The following is a 17,160-nucleotide window of genomic DNA, read 5'->3' on the forward strand; positions in this document are numbered from 1 at the left end:
CTGATACACTGGATACTGATTGATATGCTAAATGGTGTTAGCAGGGAAAGGGGACTGAGTGGAACTGCATGAGTGTATATACGCATCTATGACTGCATTCAGTATTTCATACATTTTGACCTTCTAACTGTACTAATTGTATCTGTAGTATTAGTCTTTGCCAGACACTGCAGATAGAAATCAGATAGAAGCTAAAGCTCTACATCTCTTTTCTTTTCATATACATACACATTTATTAAACTTAACAGTCTAAATCTTTGGGATCACAGCAGTGTTATCAGCCGACTGTCATGCTGCCAAACGTCTCTGTCTCTACCTGTTGGACAGTTTGAGGAAATGCACTCTTAGGCTTCAATAATCTACATTGTCAGGTTTGAGTTGCCACACCACCAAAGAAACTATCAAAATTGTTCAGCAGAGTGCATTTTTGAGTTATTGGATTTCTTTCCAGATTAACATAGAAGACAATAATTTAAATAAAACAGAATATTTTTTTATGATATAAAAGGAATTACATCACAGAAGAGAAATATTTGTTTTAGCACTTTGTTATTTTCAGTCAGAATGAAGTTTTAGAACAAACATTACAATCTTCACCTGTTACTATACTATAGATCCAGTTTCAAAGGTAATTATTTTGTGGGTGGAAATGTTCTCCACACACCTCCAGAATCAATGGTATCCTCTACCATACGTGCAACAAATCCAAATTATATGACTAAAGACAAAGACAGCAGCAGAATATACTATCTCTGGACTGTGCTGAGCAGATCAGCTGATTATGACGGTTGGTTGTAGTCACATTGTCAACTTTGTCCTGTCAATAAACAAAAAAACAACCCACAAAACTGACCTTCAATATAATAACAGAAAAAACTGACATATGTAAACATCCATCCATCCATGTTTATTAAAACTTTTAAATACAATGACTTTTACTAATTCTGGTTTCTTATGCACTGGTCTTAAAAAAAAAAAAACAAAAACAAAAACAATTTGAGGAAGAAAGTGAATAACACATTAGTCTACAGACACAAACACAAAAGGCACAGCATCACAACATGAATATGAATATCGTCCTGTTTCACTGCCAAAAACAAAAAGGATTAAAAAAAAGGGTCTTCCTTGACTTCTGTAACTTTGTAGTCTCTGTTTCATGTCGCAAAATATAAAATAAAAATCAGTATCTGTATTTTGTAGAATAATCCTTTGGAGACACCACCAGACCCCTTCCTTTTCTTGCTCCTCGGTACACTGTTTCAATAATGTCTATCATCTCCTGCTTGTCCTCCATTGTCCAGTTAATCTTGTTGTTGTTACCGGTGCCCAAATCAATCATGATGTGTTTGTTCCTGAAAAACACCAATAATAACATGAAGATCTGAGATTGTACTATAGCTCATAGAACAACCCAGATCATTTCAATCCCATTACAACAATCATCATTTAAGTAACATCCATGTTTTGAAATGTAGACACTCAGTGCCTTACCTGAAAAAGAACATCACAGTGCAGGGGTCGTACAACTCGTACATCTTGTTGAAGTCAGGCACTTCTGTGATGTCCACCAGATAGATGACTGCAAAATTCTTTACCTGTCAGGTAAAGGTAGAATATTAATACAATAGTAAACCACCATGGCATCATTATAATGTACAAGTTCATAATAACTAATTTCACTAACATTTAAAAGTCATATGGATATTACAGCCACTTATTATCTTGTTAATTATATTACAGTCTGAGTGAAATGCAACAGTAACTGCGAATAACAGTTATTTACAGGTGAAATCTAATTGCAATCTTGTTTACTGCATAACAACAGAATACATCTTACTAAAATAGGTTTGAGTCTGAATTAGAAACATCCTGTAGAGTTTTATTGCTGTTCCCGCACGACTTAACAGTATATACTTCTCATATTTACACTGTTCTCTCTATGCAAACGATTAAATATTTATCATAACACACCAGTAGGTGTCGCTATTGAACGTGTGTAGATAGTACGAGGTGGCTAATAATGCTATTGCTACAACACACAAGGCTTATAGAGCGGATGAGACACTAATCACACCTTTTCAGCGATGCTGTAGAGAACTTCGTCCATTTTCATACATGTTGGGTCCCAGTCGTGCCCAAAGCGGATCACCAGGACTCGGTCCTCCTCAGACAGGATGGCTTGATCGACTTGCCAGCCATTATGGAGATGCGGTAGCATGTACGACATCTTGATCGTAAGCTGCCGATTCCAAGCTGGAAAACAATACATTTGACTTTAACTTCATATTATTTTAGAGGAGCTGAGAGTTAAACTTTGTTAAAAATCAAAAAATTTGCTTGAAGTTTGGGTAAGAATACGAAGTTAACCCGCCTGCTAGCTGGTGAGCATGAAATGACTTTAGCTAACGTTAAGTTAGCGAAGGGGAAAGAATGAAACCTAACAAGACATGAATTAAACAATTCTGGCGTTAACACTTACCCTTAATGTGAGGGGCTGCGTATTATGTGGCACAATAAAGGCTTCACGTAGTAAAAATCTAGTTCTGAAACTCGAATTTAAAGCAAAACTCCGCTGACTACCGCTGTTGTGTGCCTAAACGTCTATGTTACGCTGCCGTCGTTCTCTACGTGCGTCCACTTCGCTGTACGTAAGACGTCATCAAAACAGCGACAGTGTGGATGCGACGTCACGTGTATGTTTTGTCTTTTTGTTTGTTTGTTTTTTTTACGTAATTGAAACGTTTAAAAATAAAAACGTAATGATGAACCATTTAGGTTAATGGACAAGATGTCTGTCAGGTAGGTAAGATCAAATTGTGAATACAACATTAAACAAACCAAAACCAAAAACCATTTTTCATCCATTCAAGACCTTTTTCAAATTATTGTATATTTATAGATTGATATGAAGCTGGACTCCTTAATAGCTTTTACACAATCGTTGCAGAACACATATTAGCTAAACCAATTCCTTTAAGTTAAGAGAGCTTTATGCCTATCTAACTGGTCTGGTGTCAGTCTAGACAGAATATGCAATAACGTGATCTCAGGAGACTTCAGTGCCCTCTCTTGGCTGATAAAATTTTAGGGAATCAGCTGTCTTCTTTTGGAAATTATTGAAGAGATGATTTCTGCCTTCTTCGACTTGTTGGGAAGTTTAATCTTTAAACTGCCAGTCAAAATTATACATCTGTGGTATAAATGCATTTTGAAAAATATACAAGGTTGAGGGGGTGAAGATAAGTAAATTAAGCCTTTCTATTAAAATAGACAGTATGCAGTGAAGAGACAAGACAAAACATTTATTGTTGTGCAATTCATTACAGTACAAACAGAAAATACAATGAACAAAGGTTCAAAAGTTATTAGAAACGTTTCCAGTCTATGACATAGCAGCATAATATGGCACTCCTCGGAGAGAGCACGAATCACCATTAGATATGTCTTTACCTATCTTAAATTCCACCACTAAACTACACAATCCCATTACTGTGGTTCTGAATGGACAGGCGATTTAAGTCAGAGTCAGACTATTTCATTTTAGACTACTTAGTAGAGGACACATGATTGTTAACAAACAATGATAGCCAATTTTGCAATAAAATTAAGATCTATTTTTTTACTACCATAAACACTGTAATCATCCCTTAAAGCTGATATAATTTTGTATGGCCGTTTTCACATTGCACAACATTAGCCTTCAGTTTTCTGAACCTAAATCTCTGCTGACAGAAAGGAGATCTTATTCTCCAGCCATGTGGGTTATAAAAGTCCTTGGTTATAAAACCACACCCTGTTCAGCAAAATAGTTCATTTCAGATCCCAGGTTGCATGAACCCACTGCAGGCCAGCAGGTGGCATAATGAACATTCACATATTTTTCTGGAGACAAAATGACTCCGCCAGTGGTTCTTTGAACATCCAACAATGCCTAGAGAAACATATCCACAGTTCATCGATTCTCCATAAGGCAATGTGAAAAATACCTGTACACAATAATGTCTTAGAATCCCTGAGGAGCGTTTATGCTCAACTGGACCAGTGTTGGGATGAGGTACAGGTACAGCAAAATGAATCTGTACTCTTGCAGCTCTTATTCCGCAGGATGCTCCGGACACGAGCGGTTCACCTCAAACCACTCATCTATACACCTGAAACAGGAAGGACAGCGGGGAAGTTTTTCTCTTGTGACTGAAGGAAGTTGAACAGCGAGCTCTACTCATCACAATATTATAATAATAATAACAATGGGTGCATGTTTTCTCTCTCTAAATTATTTTGCTCCTATAAATGCTAATATATGTTTGTTTAATCTGTTCTTATTTGAGGTTCCCTGGGAGTCATGACTGTCTAAACTTGCATTTTTGCATTTGTCAAAACGTCCAACTACAATTTCTGTATTTATGTGTGTTTGGTGTGTGACAGTTACCCTTTATGGTAGATACAGAGGCAGGGCAGCCTGGCAATTGTATCTCCCTGCTCCAGCTCTTCTAAACAGATGGCACATTCCCCAGAGTCTCTGGACAGGATGTCCTCTATGAAAGACAACACCGGCAGAGGCAGACTGAGAAAAGAGCCACCTTACACACCTAATCGGGCATCTGATGTTCAATTCAGTCAATGAATCCTGCATAACCATCTGTTTAACCTTAGGTACCCGAATACCTCTTGTCATCTGTGCTCAGACAGGAAGTAGTTTTCCTATACAGAGAGAAGTCTTGAGTGAAAACAGTTTTTCTTTTTTTACTTAGAGTGCAGTTTCACTTTTATGATCCTTCCCTTTGCGTCACAGTTTGATGATATGTATCAATAACAGGGAGAAAACTGAGCGTCTGAGACCGGATGAAGGCTCTGTTTGTGTCACATATTTACTGGCATATTTAGCTATGACAGGCCCTAGTGTCAATACCTGAGGCGAAGGAGTAACTGTTTTTGAACTTTAATACCATTTGCATGAGTTAGATGAAGGTTAAAGTGATGATTTTATAAACTTATTTATAAACTAAACTACACATCTGTACAGCTGTGATAAGCTAAGACACACTGTGCAGTTGATGAGCTATATATGTGTGTAGTATCAGTAACATACATGCTGCTGGGTGTGTTTCCAGATGAGAAATGTGTGTTCGTTATATACGTGCTTGAGATGTCTCTACTTGCAGGAAGTGTGTGTAGTGACAAGTGTATGTTTACTGAGAGCATGTGTTTGCCTTTCCTGTGTGTGTGCACTACACAGGTGCTAACACTCAGCGTGCACTCACATGTTTGGTTTTGCTAATGTGCAGTTGCATCACATAGCTGCTATTTGTTTCGATCGTTTCGTGCTGCACACTATGATTTCTGTGATCATGACTTCTTCATCTGTTCAAGAATAATGTCCTGCAAGACTTTGTACACTAATTCAGTATCATCCTTGTGATTCAGTTGCAGAAACAAAATGACATAAGATATTGAGGAATAAAAGGAAGACAGAAGAAGCAATGGATTGTTAGTAAGTATAGTACAAACAAGCACTGTTGCCTCACAGCAAGAGGGTTCCAGGTTCGGATCCTGGTCTTGGCCTTTTTGTGTGTGGCTCTTCGTGTGTGTGTGATTATTTGTCTTTGTATGTGAGCTCTGTGATTGACTGGCAACGAGTGCAGGGTATACGCCACCTCTCACCTGTAATCAGCTGGGATAGACTTCAGCCCCCCCCCAACGGATAAATGATACAGAAAGTGGCTGGATCGATAATCCTTTACCTTCTACTTTGTTACATTTATGTGACAGCTGTAATTAATAGGTAGATTGCATATGAAGATTTTAAATAAAAATTCTGATACTGTAAAATATAATATGCATTGTAATTGACTGAACTACCCAACATCAAATAAAGCAGTCAAAAATAGGTCCATGTCAGCCATAAACACCATTAACATGTGGCTTATACAGTAATACGTTAGAGGTAATAATTTCAAATAACAATATGATATTTCAGTGGGGGTTGGGACGCTCCAGGGTCTGTTATACTAAACATTTTTGCTGTTCTGCTATGAAACAACAACAACAACAACAACAATAATAATAATAATAATAATACTTTCTCAGGGCTCCTAAAATCAAATGAAGGAAAAAACTCTGGGGACTACTGAAGTCCACAGTTAAGCATAACCTGTGATGAGGTGTTTCAAATAGACAATCTGTTTTAAGGGACCAAAAGACTAAAGTGTTGGGACTCACTCTGTATTACATTTAGAGATATAACTCTAATGGAATACTTTCAAATTGTGACACTGCAATTTTAATTTTAGTAAAGTAAAGACGCAAATGTCGGATGTTTGTAGTCTCCTTTCAGCTTTTTCATGTTTATTTTGAAGGCAAATGAACAGAGTCTTACTGTTGTAGGTGAGGCGTGTTTTGCTGAAACACATGAGCAGATGCTTCTCTATTTCATCCGAAGCCATAAACTTGGAGCAAACGGGACAATGGAAGCCTGGGAAGACAACACCAAGACAAAAATGTGAGCACCCAGATGTGCCACCGTCACTCTTATAACTTTTTATTGACATGTACACAGCAGAGGGCGTGGGACAGTTTTCACGAGTTGGATCTTTCACAGTCCTACTTGACCTAACGCCTTGCACTTGCTGGCTCTCTGTCTGCTGTAAACAATCTGCTAGAGAATGTTGGAGAATCATACAGTCTTTAGGTGTCAGCGCTCATTACAAATTAACTTCAAACACACCCTTAAACTGTGACGTGTTCATATTTATCAGACTGAATGTACAAATTAAATAAGTCGTTTATTCATTCGTAATTTGACCCACTTGCACATGTTCTCAAGACAACGTGCATCTTCTGAGCTGCACAAAGATTAATAGACTAGGTGCTGGTTAACCAGAGATAAGCTAACTTCCTGTTTAACATCACGACAACGCAGGTTGGAAAAGGACTACAGATGTATCATATATGCAGGCAATACTGTGTGTGTGCAACTCATCTTTGTGTCATGTGTTTGTAAGGGAGGTGAGGAAATCGGACAAGCCTGTAGACATCAGGCCTGCAGAGTCACCATCACATGGATGTGATGAGCAAAGGTTAGCGATGAGGTTATTAATGATTAGACCTCCTCATCAGAGAAACTGCTCATCTTGGTAATTAGAAGGAGGGCAGACTGATGTTAAGCAATATTTTTATTGACCGTGCTCGTGAAGGCTGTGGAAAAGGGGCATGTGTCATTTACAAGACCTCCAACAATAACAAGGATTCAGGAAAAAGTATAAATTGTCTGTTGTATTATATAAATGTTTTGTTTAGGTGCTTTTCTTTTCCGGTTACATGGCATGTTAGAGCTTTGTTATAATAGTCTGACTCCTTTTTAGTTGTGTACTGGAGACCAGTTGAGAAGCCGTTAGATTTGCGGATTCAGGAAGTTTGGGTGCATATGTGTGTGTGTGTGTGTGCGTGTGTGTCAGGCAATGTGTAACCAGCAGGAAGCTCTTATCTGCTGACCTACATAATGCACTCTTCCCTCTCAGCCGTGAGTGAAAAACAAGCCAGTTTTGCAAGACAGACGAGAGGCAAAACAAGACAGATGGCAGTACAGTACAGCAGACACCTGTGGCTACAGTAAAAGAGAAGAAGTGCTAAACAAAGGGCACAGTCATCACAGTCCGATTAACATGTGCCAAGTATCACATGTCAAATGGAAAACTACTAAGATACTGTAATGTATGAATCTTATGATATCGTGTAGGAGTACATGAACCAACATGTTGACTCAAGTGTCACAGTCTTAAAACCAAAAATATTACAGTTATGCCGCATGGTTAACAAATAAGCCTTAGGTAAGGTAATATACAGTCTACAAAGAACAATGACCAGGCAATAACTGTTACAAAAGATAGATGAAAAATTAAAGTATCATAACCAAGCAATACCAAATCACTCGTATGAATGTGACTGCCTTCTTTGCAGATGTTTTATCGGGTAAATGTTCGGAATCAGTAATTACCCACAGGTTGCAATCTTACCTCCCAGCAGGTGAGGGGACAGGTGAGCCGGTAGGGACCCTATAAGCAACCTGTGGCCCTCAGGAGGCAGCTGGCCCTCGTCGGCACCATCCGTGCCATCGAGGCTCTGGTCGAGAACGCGTGACCCTGACCTGCCGCCGGCCGGTATGCTGACCCCGGAGCTGGTTGGCCCTCCACCAGTGTACCGGATCCGGGGTCCATCCGGTCCGTTGGTGTACCTAAACCCGGCAACCCTTTGCCCTCCACTCGAGTGTCCAGATGGGAGATCGGAGCTGGAATAAGCCCGAGTTCTGCCGTCAAATACTGAACTGCTCTGTTTGGCCCCCATGCTGTCTCAGGCTTACCTCCTCAGTTTTTGCGGTTTTGCGATTTAAAAGTTTTTAGCCACGACTCATGGTTACAATGAGTTTTGAAGAAGTGACACCAACAAAGGAAGAGCCTGACAGACGAACAATAGAGGCGAACATCTTAAAGGTTCATGGTGCGCCTTATGCGTAAAGTGCGCACTCACTGACGCATAACTTAATTTCCAAATGGTCGTTTTTTTTCTTGGCAGAGCCCTTCCCTTTTTTTTCAACAATGGAAAAATAAAACAGGTAAAATCTCTTCAGTTTTAAGTCTTCAGTTTCTCCACTTCAGACGAGGACATAAGCAAGTGCTGGCCTGCAGCCCATCTGGTTCAAGTTTGTTTTTGTGCTCAACTGTAGTCGTCTGGAAAGAAAAATAAAAGCAGGGATTGCCCTCCTCCCCTGTGAGGAAGCTCCGTCAAATTGCCGATGTTCACCAGGATAGAATCAGCTCGCTTTCAAAGTAAAAGCGATGAATTTACAACTTATCGGAAAAACGTTTCTCTATTTTATATTACTTCATAATTTGTACCACTCCTCCACAGTCCAGAGGGGAAGTATGTTTGCCTTTATTGTTACTGCATATGTTCCATATTAAGATATTAGATACTCTATAAAACACGATCAGTTCATAAAAATATAATAAAGTAGACCTAGTGCTTACAGCAAATCCCTTTTTAAATGGCCAAATATTTTTCTTTACTGTAGGGCAGTTTATAACAAGTATCTAGTAAGCAAAATCATTACATAATTGTACTTGACTAAACGGTACAATATTTCCCACTTAAATATGGAGGAGTAGATACAGAATGGCAGAATGAAAAGAAAAGACTCAAGTAAAGTTGCCCCACAAGTTCCTTAAATTTGCGTTTCATTAAAGTGCATGAGGAAAAGTACTTAGTTACAGCCCATCACTGCTGTAATTCAGTTGAAATTCGCAGACAGCTTCTGTGCTTTTACTTTGAAGGCAGAATCATAGCTTCCTCTCTGTAGTTTCCTCCCATTCTCCAGCTTGACGCAGCCCTGAGTGGGCGCGTCAGGTGGCGCGTGACGTCAACCCCAGTAACACCAGCGGGCTGTTGGCAGAGCAGCGGGTCACCAGTCCGCTCGCTGTGTGATATGAAAAGCCCTCCATGTTAGGCATCTCGTGTTCCATTAACTTCAGGCCATTAGGACAACAAAGACACACGCCTGCGGGACGCTCTGTTCACACGGTTTATTGAACAATTTCACGCACATCGGAGGACTAACGGAAGATACACTGCATGAGAAACATTCAAATAGGCAATAAAAAGATATACATTTACAAGCCAAAGTAAACGGGCTGGAGATGAACCTCTGAAACGCTCTTGCATTAGGATCGAGTGGTTGAAGGAGGCGAGGGACCTGAAGCGTTGCAGTGCACTGGATGTGCCATGTAAAAACACACTGTGAGGGTGGAGATAACAGAGGAGGCAGAGGGTGGCTGTCAACAAATATTTTCTTTCCCCTGTGGTATCACTCAGGGATTTCGGTGTGCACCTATTAAATTTGTGGTTAGGAGAAATTTTGAAAGAAGTTAAAGTTCAGGAAAAAATGCACACATTAAAAAGAGGGTTTGACTCACTTTAGGAAGTTATCGCATAAGATCGGGACAAAGTGGGAACCACCGACAACCAAGAAGGAAGACTACAGGAAAGAACTGGGCTGTCATGTGACAATGGGACACCTAAACCGAGAAGGGCTTAAGCTGCAGCATGGGCCTTTGTTGTGATGGTCATATGATAGAAATGGCAATTCAAAACTTCCTCATAAAGTGACTTTAAACCCTTTGAGGCATACACAAGAGACACACCTCAAAAACTGATTCATGCTACTGAGAAGCTGCGCACTTTGACTTCCACATGCGGAGCCAATGTGTTAAATGCTTTTTGACTGAAATCCTATGTGACTATTTTAAGTGTTTGTTTAAAACAGGATGGTCTGAGAGCTGTCCCACCTGAACCTATGTCACGCCCATGCATCCTCACTCCCCTTCCTGTATGAAGTGGAAAATGATTCCTCTCTCCCCTCCTTCCTCCCTGCCCTTAATCTGCGTCATGCCAGTTGCCTCACGCAGCCACAAACCGTCAGTCTTCATCCATTTATCTTACATCTACCTCTCATGTATCCTCTGTGTCAACAGACAGGCAGAGGAAGTAGGTTATCTGTCACATTTGTCTTCAAACTAACGGTGGAAACGTGTATTGCGGTAACATCTGACTGTATTTCTGCATAACAAAGCCAGCTGAGGCTGATGTAATATTGCTGTGCTGTGGAACTTTAACTAATCAGATGGTGAATGATTATGATACTTGCATTGTACATGGCCACTGCTCACGTAGCCCCAATGTGTGTGTGTGTGTGTGTGTGTGTGTTTGTTTGGGGGTGGTCAACACAGTGCAACAGACTGCACTCTTTGGGAAGCAAAGCCACTGAGACATTCAAGAACATATTGGTGCATTTTTAGCAAGATGACTTAAAGAGTGTGTGTGTGTGTGTGTCAGCGTGTGGATAAGAGTGTGTTGTTTGGGCGGAGAAGCTGAGGACCAGAGCCTCAGAGCAGCTCTGCCTCGGCTGCAGGCCTCATCTCGGGGCTCATCACTGCTGGCTGACCCCCATCTGCTGGTGGTCGGGCCCCGGTTCCCCCTCCATGTCAGCGTGGTAATGTTCAAAATTGTCGTCTTCTAAGTCTGGAAGGCCCAGCAGCTAACAAGGGTAGATGGAGAACGTTGTGTTAGAGGCTGTAACATAACCTTGAGTATGTTTTGATGCTAATACATGTCCTGGGTGCTCATATCACCACTGTGTACATTCTGTATACTTAAGATCAATAGTCCCTTAAAATGAATTTAATTAAACCTTAAATCACGATCCTTAGATTGCACACCAAAGACCTTGAAGATAAAGTCAGACATTTTGAGGAATACGTTTATTCCCATATTGCACCTTAAAGAACCTTAGTTTTTCATTTAAGGTGCACACTTGGGTCTTCATTCTAAATACATGGTTATTCATTAGGTAATAGATTAGGTTGTTTTAATGGACACCAGCATGTGGTAAAAACCTCAATATTTTTCACACAGTCATATAAAACCTGAATTTTTAAGTGAATTAAAAAATACAGGCCTTCTTGGCTTGTAAATTAAGTAATGGCCTACATGTCATTTGGAGGTTTTACTTCAAAGCCCTCGAATCATACTAATGATCCATTAAAACACAAAATATGAATAACATGTAGTCCATTCATTTCTTCCTTAATGTTTGGTGAAATCACAAGTAATAATGATAAACCTTTTGACTATGTATTGCTTACTTCTTATTTTCCCTTCCATCCTATTTCTACTTTACCAAAAAGAGAAAAAAAGCTTAAGGAAGAAAGTGCCCAGCAACATAAATCAGCTCTCCAAATTCAGGTTTCATCAAAATAAAACTACTCCTTTGAGTCAAACAGACAAGAACACTCTAAGAATTCATAAAAAGCCTTGACTCATTGTTATATCCTCCTCCTCTTATCTTTGCCAATAAGCAAGGCAAAATAAAAATGTCCTAATTCTGGGTGGAGTTGGACATGTTTTGTCTGCACTAGAGAGAACAGACTGTATCAGGTTCAGCTGTCACTCTTTTGTTTCCTTACAGGCCTGAAGGACGTGAAGACCTTCTCCAGCACCTCCAGCAGAGTCTTCTTCCCACAAGAGGAGATGTAGTCCTGGGCCAGCTGTAGGAAGGGAAGGCAGTCCTCACTCTCGCTCCACACATGCTACGGACAACGATAAGCAAACATTAGCAAATGTTCATGCAAGCTGGCCTTACTTGAACCACGTCATGTCATGTCATGCTGCCACACCTCCTCCAAGCAGTGTGGCCTCGAGTGCTCTCTCTAGTGACATAAGGAGCTGGGTCAGGAGAAGAAAACTAAAACAAAGCAATTAAACCAGATAACAAGACATTTCTTCAAGGACATGCAGCAGACGAAGGGGTGAAAATAACACAATCGCAGTAAGATACAGAAAGTCCAGAATATTCTCCAAGGATGAAAGCTAGCTAATAATGAAATGCTGGTCAAGTAGTTCCTGAAGAATCTGGAAACTGCTAAATTCTTTCTAATTGTTTCCTTTTTGATGTACATAGAATACAACATTATGTACAGTTTTTTTATATTAGCTTCAAGCAAAAGTGGTGCATCATACAGTCAGTATGATGCACCACTAGGAATGCAATATTCCTTACTGCCACTTTAGATATTTGCCACAAAGCAAATCTAGGCTGAGGGTGGTGATAAGAGTACAATCTGGGTTTAAACTCCACTTAGATGGACCCCACTTAGGTGAGAAATGTTAGTGTGTCAAGGCCAATAAAACAGTGTTAGGCTGCAGTGAACTGTAATGCCTTGATATCACAAGTGATAGTTCTGGTCAGGTTAAGACAGATCAATGTCCTCATTAGTACGTAGGTAGTTTATTGGCTCTCTCAAAGCTCTGAACTGGAAGATAAACACCACTGCTTGAGAGGCATTACTGAAGCAATTCCACTTCATTTACTGTTAGTGCTGTTTAATTGGAGTCCAAAGACCATACTGTCCGGTTATGTATTCAGTAATGCTAATAGGGCGTCTGGCCAAGTGTGTAGAATGGCCTGAAGCAAAACAAAAGTAGATAATCCTAATGTGTACTACAGTCTAGAACCTTTGTCAGTTGTAATATAAATGTGTCTAATGCAGCAGCAGAGTAGGTTATTTGGGATTATTAGGATTTCAGTTTATGTTAAGGTCTAAAATGTATTTTGAAGGGTGAAAAACTCTTTAAAGTTGACTCATGTAAACATGGCTTATTCCCTTAAATACCCCATTAAAAGCACCTTCATTTCATCATTATAACAGTGTTGTACAGCTCTGACTGCTCAGGGTCCATCTTGACACTGATGGACAGTCTCTCACATATGTGTCCATGCCTCAACTTCTTCGGCAAAGCCTCATCTTTCAGCAGCTCTCAAAAAGCAAACCTAATTGCTCCTGGTTATTAGCTGCTAAACACTATATCACATGACCTGTGTGACTGAAAACTACAAAGACGCACCCTGAGGCATTACAGAGCTGGAACAATGGCGTGCAGTGGTATTATTACAGTGGCGCTGAGCTCACAGCACCCCCTGGTGAAGAGACAGGGCAAGGATACACAGTTATAAGAGAAAAACAAAGTAAGCTTAGAAAACTCTCTCTCTCGCTCTTTGTGTGTATGTGTGTGTGTGTTGGGGGGGACGGGACATGTGAGACACCCTGCTGATAGCAGTATTGATTGAGCAAGGGTAACTAGAACTCAAGAGTCCTGCAGAGAGACAGAGTTATTGTAGCTGCACTGAACATGGCAAAGATCTGTCAGTGTGTGTGTCCATGAGTTGTGGGGCTGCGTTAGATTCCGAAACAGGAGAAAAACTGAGGATTGTGAGGACAATAATGCGAAACATGAAGACAGAGTATGGAAATTGCTTTTAAGAGACAACTCACCACGTCATGTGTTTTATGTACACGTGTCTTGTGTGTGTTTAACCCTCTGCTATGTTTTTCTCTGTGTAATGAATAGAAAGCTCCTGCTTAAGCGGCCCCAGTCTGCTGACCATGGGCCAGACCAGGCGTTGCACACAACACAGGCACGGTTGGAGTGACATAATGTGTTATTGACTGAACAGATGCCCTGGCTCCTGGGTCATCTCCATCTGCTCCCTGCCCGGCTAGCCCCTGTCCCTGAGCAGGAGGAGGGAGCAGGGCAGGTCTTGCCTCAGGAGCTTTAGGGCTCACAACACCCCCACTGCACGGTGAACCAGTATAAGATAGTGAGCTGTGTCCAGAAGGAGCTCCTTCCCTCCATATTGTGTCTGGAGTTTAGGGGATTTTAACAACTTTAGGAGTTTTTATCCCAGTTACAGTCAAATGAAACATAATAGGAGTCTGACATTGCTAAGGTCCTTTAATTGTGAATGTTTTTGGCAAAACAAAAAAAAAAATCAAAATGAAGGGATTTGGTTTTTCTGTCTGTCTGAGGGGTAGGGGCAAAAAGTATTTTAAAGGGCACCAGCTGTATGCAGTGAGGCACCAGTCCGCAGAAACTTACAATGCATTGAAATTGTTTTAAAAGGTTAAATGTTAATATTGTTTTATAATGAAGCTCACATGTTACAACTACAATGCATCTGTAATGAAAAACACTCACTGGGAACTATTTATCTGTTTAACCATTTCAAGGCATACAGAGGCCACTTAGTTTTCTAGCATGTTAGGAAGCCTGTTTGGCACATCACATTTTTTCCCCATATTAAGGGCAACTTCAAGGGTACATCATCATGTTTTTTCTCATTGGAGGGGCACCCTTGAGGGCACTTCTTCATGTTTTTCTCTCACCAGAAGGGCACTCTAGACAGCATGTTACCATGTTTTGTCCACTGGAAGGACGCCCTAGAGGACATTTTGTCATGGATACATTTGCAGTGTTTTTTTTATATATATATATGCCCCCCCCACATCACCCACCCACCAACCCACTCACCCACTTGAGCCCACCAGTATCTACCATTCCAACATGGACAATTTTTTCAGACAGTCATTTTGACCATGTAAGGAGATAACATAATATAAGACTGAGCAGTTAAATTAAAAATTGTACACAATAAAGTATCCTGACTGGAATTATCACAAAATGGCATGGCTCCTACATGGCCCAGCAGCCCGGGAAGACTGCGCATCACCCATCCCATGGTACTGAGCATTATTGATACTCATGAGGTGATATGTGCAAATCCCAAAGGATACTAAAATACAGTACATACCCCAGCCACAGCCAGTTCATCCTGCTGCCGCCTGGCAAACAATACACAAGTATCTGCTGCAGTTTTGTTTTTGCCTCTGGCTATGACACACCTGAACTCATCCTCCACACTCCTTGTTTGAAAAGTTTATTTTGTGACATGATTATATATTCCTTTAGTTTTGGATTTTTGAAGGTAGTGGGAACTATGACTAGAGTTTTGTTGCTGCTGAATGTCGTTGCTGTACACAGTTAAATTAATTTTGGATCTTGAAACGGCTATTTCAGTTTGCATAGTTTATGTCAAGGTAAACATTTGTTATGCGAGGGGAGCTTTGCCGGGATAACGCTGAAACACTGGCAATATGACAGATTTCTTGAAAAACAGAGATATGAAAACGCATCCCTGTTTAATAATTTAACGCATGTCTACAGAATATCAACCTCTCTGATCAAATAAATCAGTGGATTACTTATAGAGAGAATTATCTGCACACTAGTTAGTCTAGGGTCAGATCACGGTTTGAGCTTTTTGGCTATATGCAATAAAAATACATTTTAGAAAAACGCAGTTTATTTGCTTCTTCTATCTCAGCCTGCATAGCAATTTCTTAATGTTGTGCTCTGAAGGCGTAATGGCTTGCGGGGCTTTTATTTTGAAAGTTGCAGGCCTCGTGTTTTTTTAACCTGGCTAACTTGATGGTGTTGTGGTTCAGCGGGTTATCGCAGTTGATAATGATGGAGACAAAAAATACCGTCGACAGAAGGGGTGGAAGGGTTTGGGGTGTGCACCCAAACTGAAATGACATCATCCCCCACTAATCGTCGTCCAAAGTCCCCCCTCCCCTCCTCTCCGATGTCCATCAGCTGGAAAAACGGGGACCAGCCAGGACTAACCCACCTCCAACCCACCCTCGACACACCTACGAGAACACACACACACACATTCACATAAAGAAAGAGCTAAAGGCCCTGCAGAGCCTCACTTACGAAATTGTCGGTACCGCCGGGACACAGCACGTAGAAGGAGACGCCGGGCTCTGCGTAAAAGTCCAGCCGCCTCTCGTCGTCTTCTTCGGCGAAGATGAGGTCGAAGGGGTTACCGGAGCACCACTTCTCCGCCGCTTCCACCAGATGCTTAAACTCCATCCTCTATTATCCGCTCTGCGGTGTCCCTGGCTCCGGAGCTTGATGTCGATCTCTCTGGCCGTCACGGCGATGATGCTCAAGAAACAAAAAACAGCTGATCGGACAGCAGCATCAGCAGCCTTCACTACCGCATCTCCTCTAGGGCGCCGTCTGCATGGCCCGGGAATAGAGATTACACTGTTGGTGCATAGAGCCTACCGGGTCTGGTGCTCATCCGTTCTCAAAGCCCCATTCCTCTCTTCCTCCCCACGTTATGAAATCAGCCCGTCGGTCGCATACATGCATACGCAGGAGGACGCTGGAAAAAACGCGATGACGAACAGTGAAGCCGGGCAGTCGTCCATATCTGACTGAGTCGCTGACTACAAGGCAGAATTACTGTATCATTTGCACATACTGACACCATGCAGAGGACGAATGGAGTGAAACCTTTTTGGGATTTAACTTAATGCAGTATAGAAGCTGCTGTATTATATTGACTTGGGATGTGGAGAAAATACTGGGATCGTCATGATCTAATGGTCCTATAAGTATTTTTTCTTTCTTTTCCTTTTAAAGGATGAGAAAGGTCTGAACTTTAGACTCCAAATGCGAACAATAAAAACAAACAAAGCAATGGAAAAATGAAAATGGTGCTCTTGCTTCTTTCTTTTTTTTCAAAGAGCTATTTCCAGTGCCAATAATGAACTCATAAGCTCAGATATTAAAACAACAACAACAGCAACAATAATAATAATAATTATTATTATTAAAAATAATAATAATGATTGTAACAATAATAATAATAATAATAATAATAATAATAATAATACAATAACAATAGATTCCTACAACGGT

At 40.7% G+C, this 17,160-nt stretch overlaps 3 protein-coding genes and 1 long non-coding RNA gene across 5 annotated transcripts; 1 reads left to right on the plus strand and 3 right to left on the minus strand.

Annotated features, from left to right (window-relative positions):
- Nucleotides 1–886: 886 nt before the first annotated feature.
- Nucleotides 887–2,636, minus strand: txnl4a (thioredoxin-like 4A). Its single transcript, XM_046417993.1, has 4 exons — nt 2,480–2,636; nt 2,075–2,253; nt 1,492–1,595; nt 887–1,352 (listed from the first exon to the last, which is right to left on the minus strand). The coding sequence occupies exons 2-4, from the start codon at nt 2,225–2,227 to the stop codon at nt 1,181–1,183; spliced, it is 429 nt and encodes a 142-aa protein (XP_046273949.1). The 5' UTR covers nt 2,228–2,253; nt 2,480–2,636; the 3' UTR covers nt 887–1,180.
- Nucleotides 2,637–2,661: 25 nt separating this feature from the next.
- On the plus strand, nt 2,662–6,534 carry LOC124074759. Its single transcript, XR_006845913.1, has 3 exons — nt 2,662–2,799; nt 5,425–5,491; nt 6,385–6,534. It is a non-coding gene; the product is annotated as an uncharacterized LOC124074759 (long non-coding RNA).
- On the minus strand, nt 3,284–8,743 carry LOC124074756 (E3 ubiquitin-protein ligase ZNRF2-like). The gene is made up of 4 exons (XM_046417992.1): nt 8,013–8,743; nt 6,377–6,472; nt 4,430–4,535; nt 3,284–4,151 (listed from the first exon to the last, which is right to left on the minus strand). Exons 1-4 carry the CDS (start codon nt 8,338–8,340, stop codon nt 4,094–4,096), a joined length of 588 nt encoding a protein of 195 aa, XP_046273948.1. The 5' UTR covers nt 8,341–8,743; the 3' UTR covers nt 3,284–4,093.
- An 817-nt stretch (nt 8,744–9,560) lies between these two features.
- mturn (maturin, neural progenitor differentiation regulator homolog (Xenopus)) lies at nt 9,561–16,764 on the minus strand. Of its 2 annotated transcripts, XM_046418398.1 has the most exons (4): nt 16,522–16,764; nt 16,165–16,398; nt 12,015–12,137; nt 9,561–11,086 (listed from the first exon to the last, which is right to left on the minus strand). In XM_046418398.1, the coding sequence occupies exons 2-4, from the start codon at nt 16,321–16,323 to the stop codon at nt 10,979–10,981; spliced, it is 390 nt and encodes a 129-aa protein (XP_046274354.1). In that variant the 5' UTR covers nt 16,324–16,398; nt 16,522–16,764; the 3' UTR covers nt 9,561–10,978. The 2 variants fall into 2 exon arrangements, with proteins under 2 accessions (XP_046274354.1, XP_046274353.1); XM_046418397.1 differs by having other exon boundaries at nt 16,165–16,762.
- Nucleotides 16,765–17,160: the final 396 nt, after the last annotated feature.

Source organism: Scatophagus argus, chromosome 17 (assembly GCF_020382885.2).
Source record: "Scatophagus argus isolate fScaArg1 chromosome 17, fScaArg1.pri, whole genome shotgun sequence".
Taxonomy (NCBI): Eukaryota; Metazoa; Chordata; class Actinopteri; family Scatophagidae; genus Scatophagus; species Scatophagus argus.

What these genes read in the sequence shown, in the direction of transcription:
- LOC124074756 (XM_046417992.1), bottom strand. Translation starts at nt 8,340, where the DNA reads ATGGGGGCCAAACAGAGCAGTTCAGTATTTGACGGCAGAACTCGGGCT. An exon ending in GTCCCCTCACCTGCTGGGAG is followed by an intron (nt 6,473 to 8,012) that starts GTAAGATTGCAA and finishes TTGTCTTCCCAG; the next exon opens with GCTTCCATTGTCCCGTTTGC. An exon ending in CTCTGTATCTACCATAAAGG is followed by an intron (nt 4,152 to 4,429) that starts GTAACTGTCACA and finishes TTCCTGTTTCAG; the next exon opens with GTGTATAGATGAGTGGTTTG.
- txnl4a (XM_046417993.1), bottom strand. Translation starts at nt 2,227, where the DNA reads ATGTCGTACATGCTACCGCATCTCCATAATGGCTGGCAAGTCGATCAA. An exon ending in TCTACAGCATCGCTGAAAAG is followed by an intron (nt 1,596 to 2,074) that starts GTGTGATTAGTG and finishes TTTACCTGACAG; the next exon opens with GTAAAGAATTTTGCAGTCAT. An exon ending in ACTGTGATGTTCTTTTTCAG is followed by an intron (nt 1,353 to 1,491) that starts GTAAGGCACTGA and finishes GGTGTTTTTCAG; the next exon opens with GAACAAACACATCATGATTG.
- mturn (XM_046418398.1), bottom strand. Translation starts at nt 16,323, where the DNA reads ATGGAGTTTAAGCATCTGGTGGAAGCGGCGGAGAAGTGGTGCTCCGGT. An exon ending in CCGGCGGTACCGACAATTTC is followed by an intron (nt 12,138 to 16,164) that starts GTAAGTGAGGCT and finishes CGTTGTCCGTAG; the next exon opens with CATGTGTGGAGCGAGAGTGA. An exon ending in TCTTCACGTCCTTCAGGCCT is followed by an intron (nt 11,087 to 12,014) that starts GTAAGGAAACAA and finishes TACCCTTGTTAG; the next exon opens with CTGCTGGGCCTTCCAGACTT.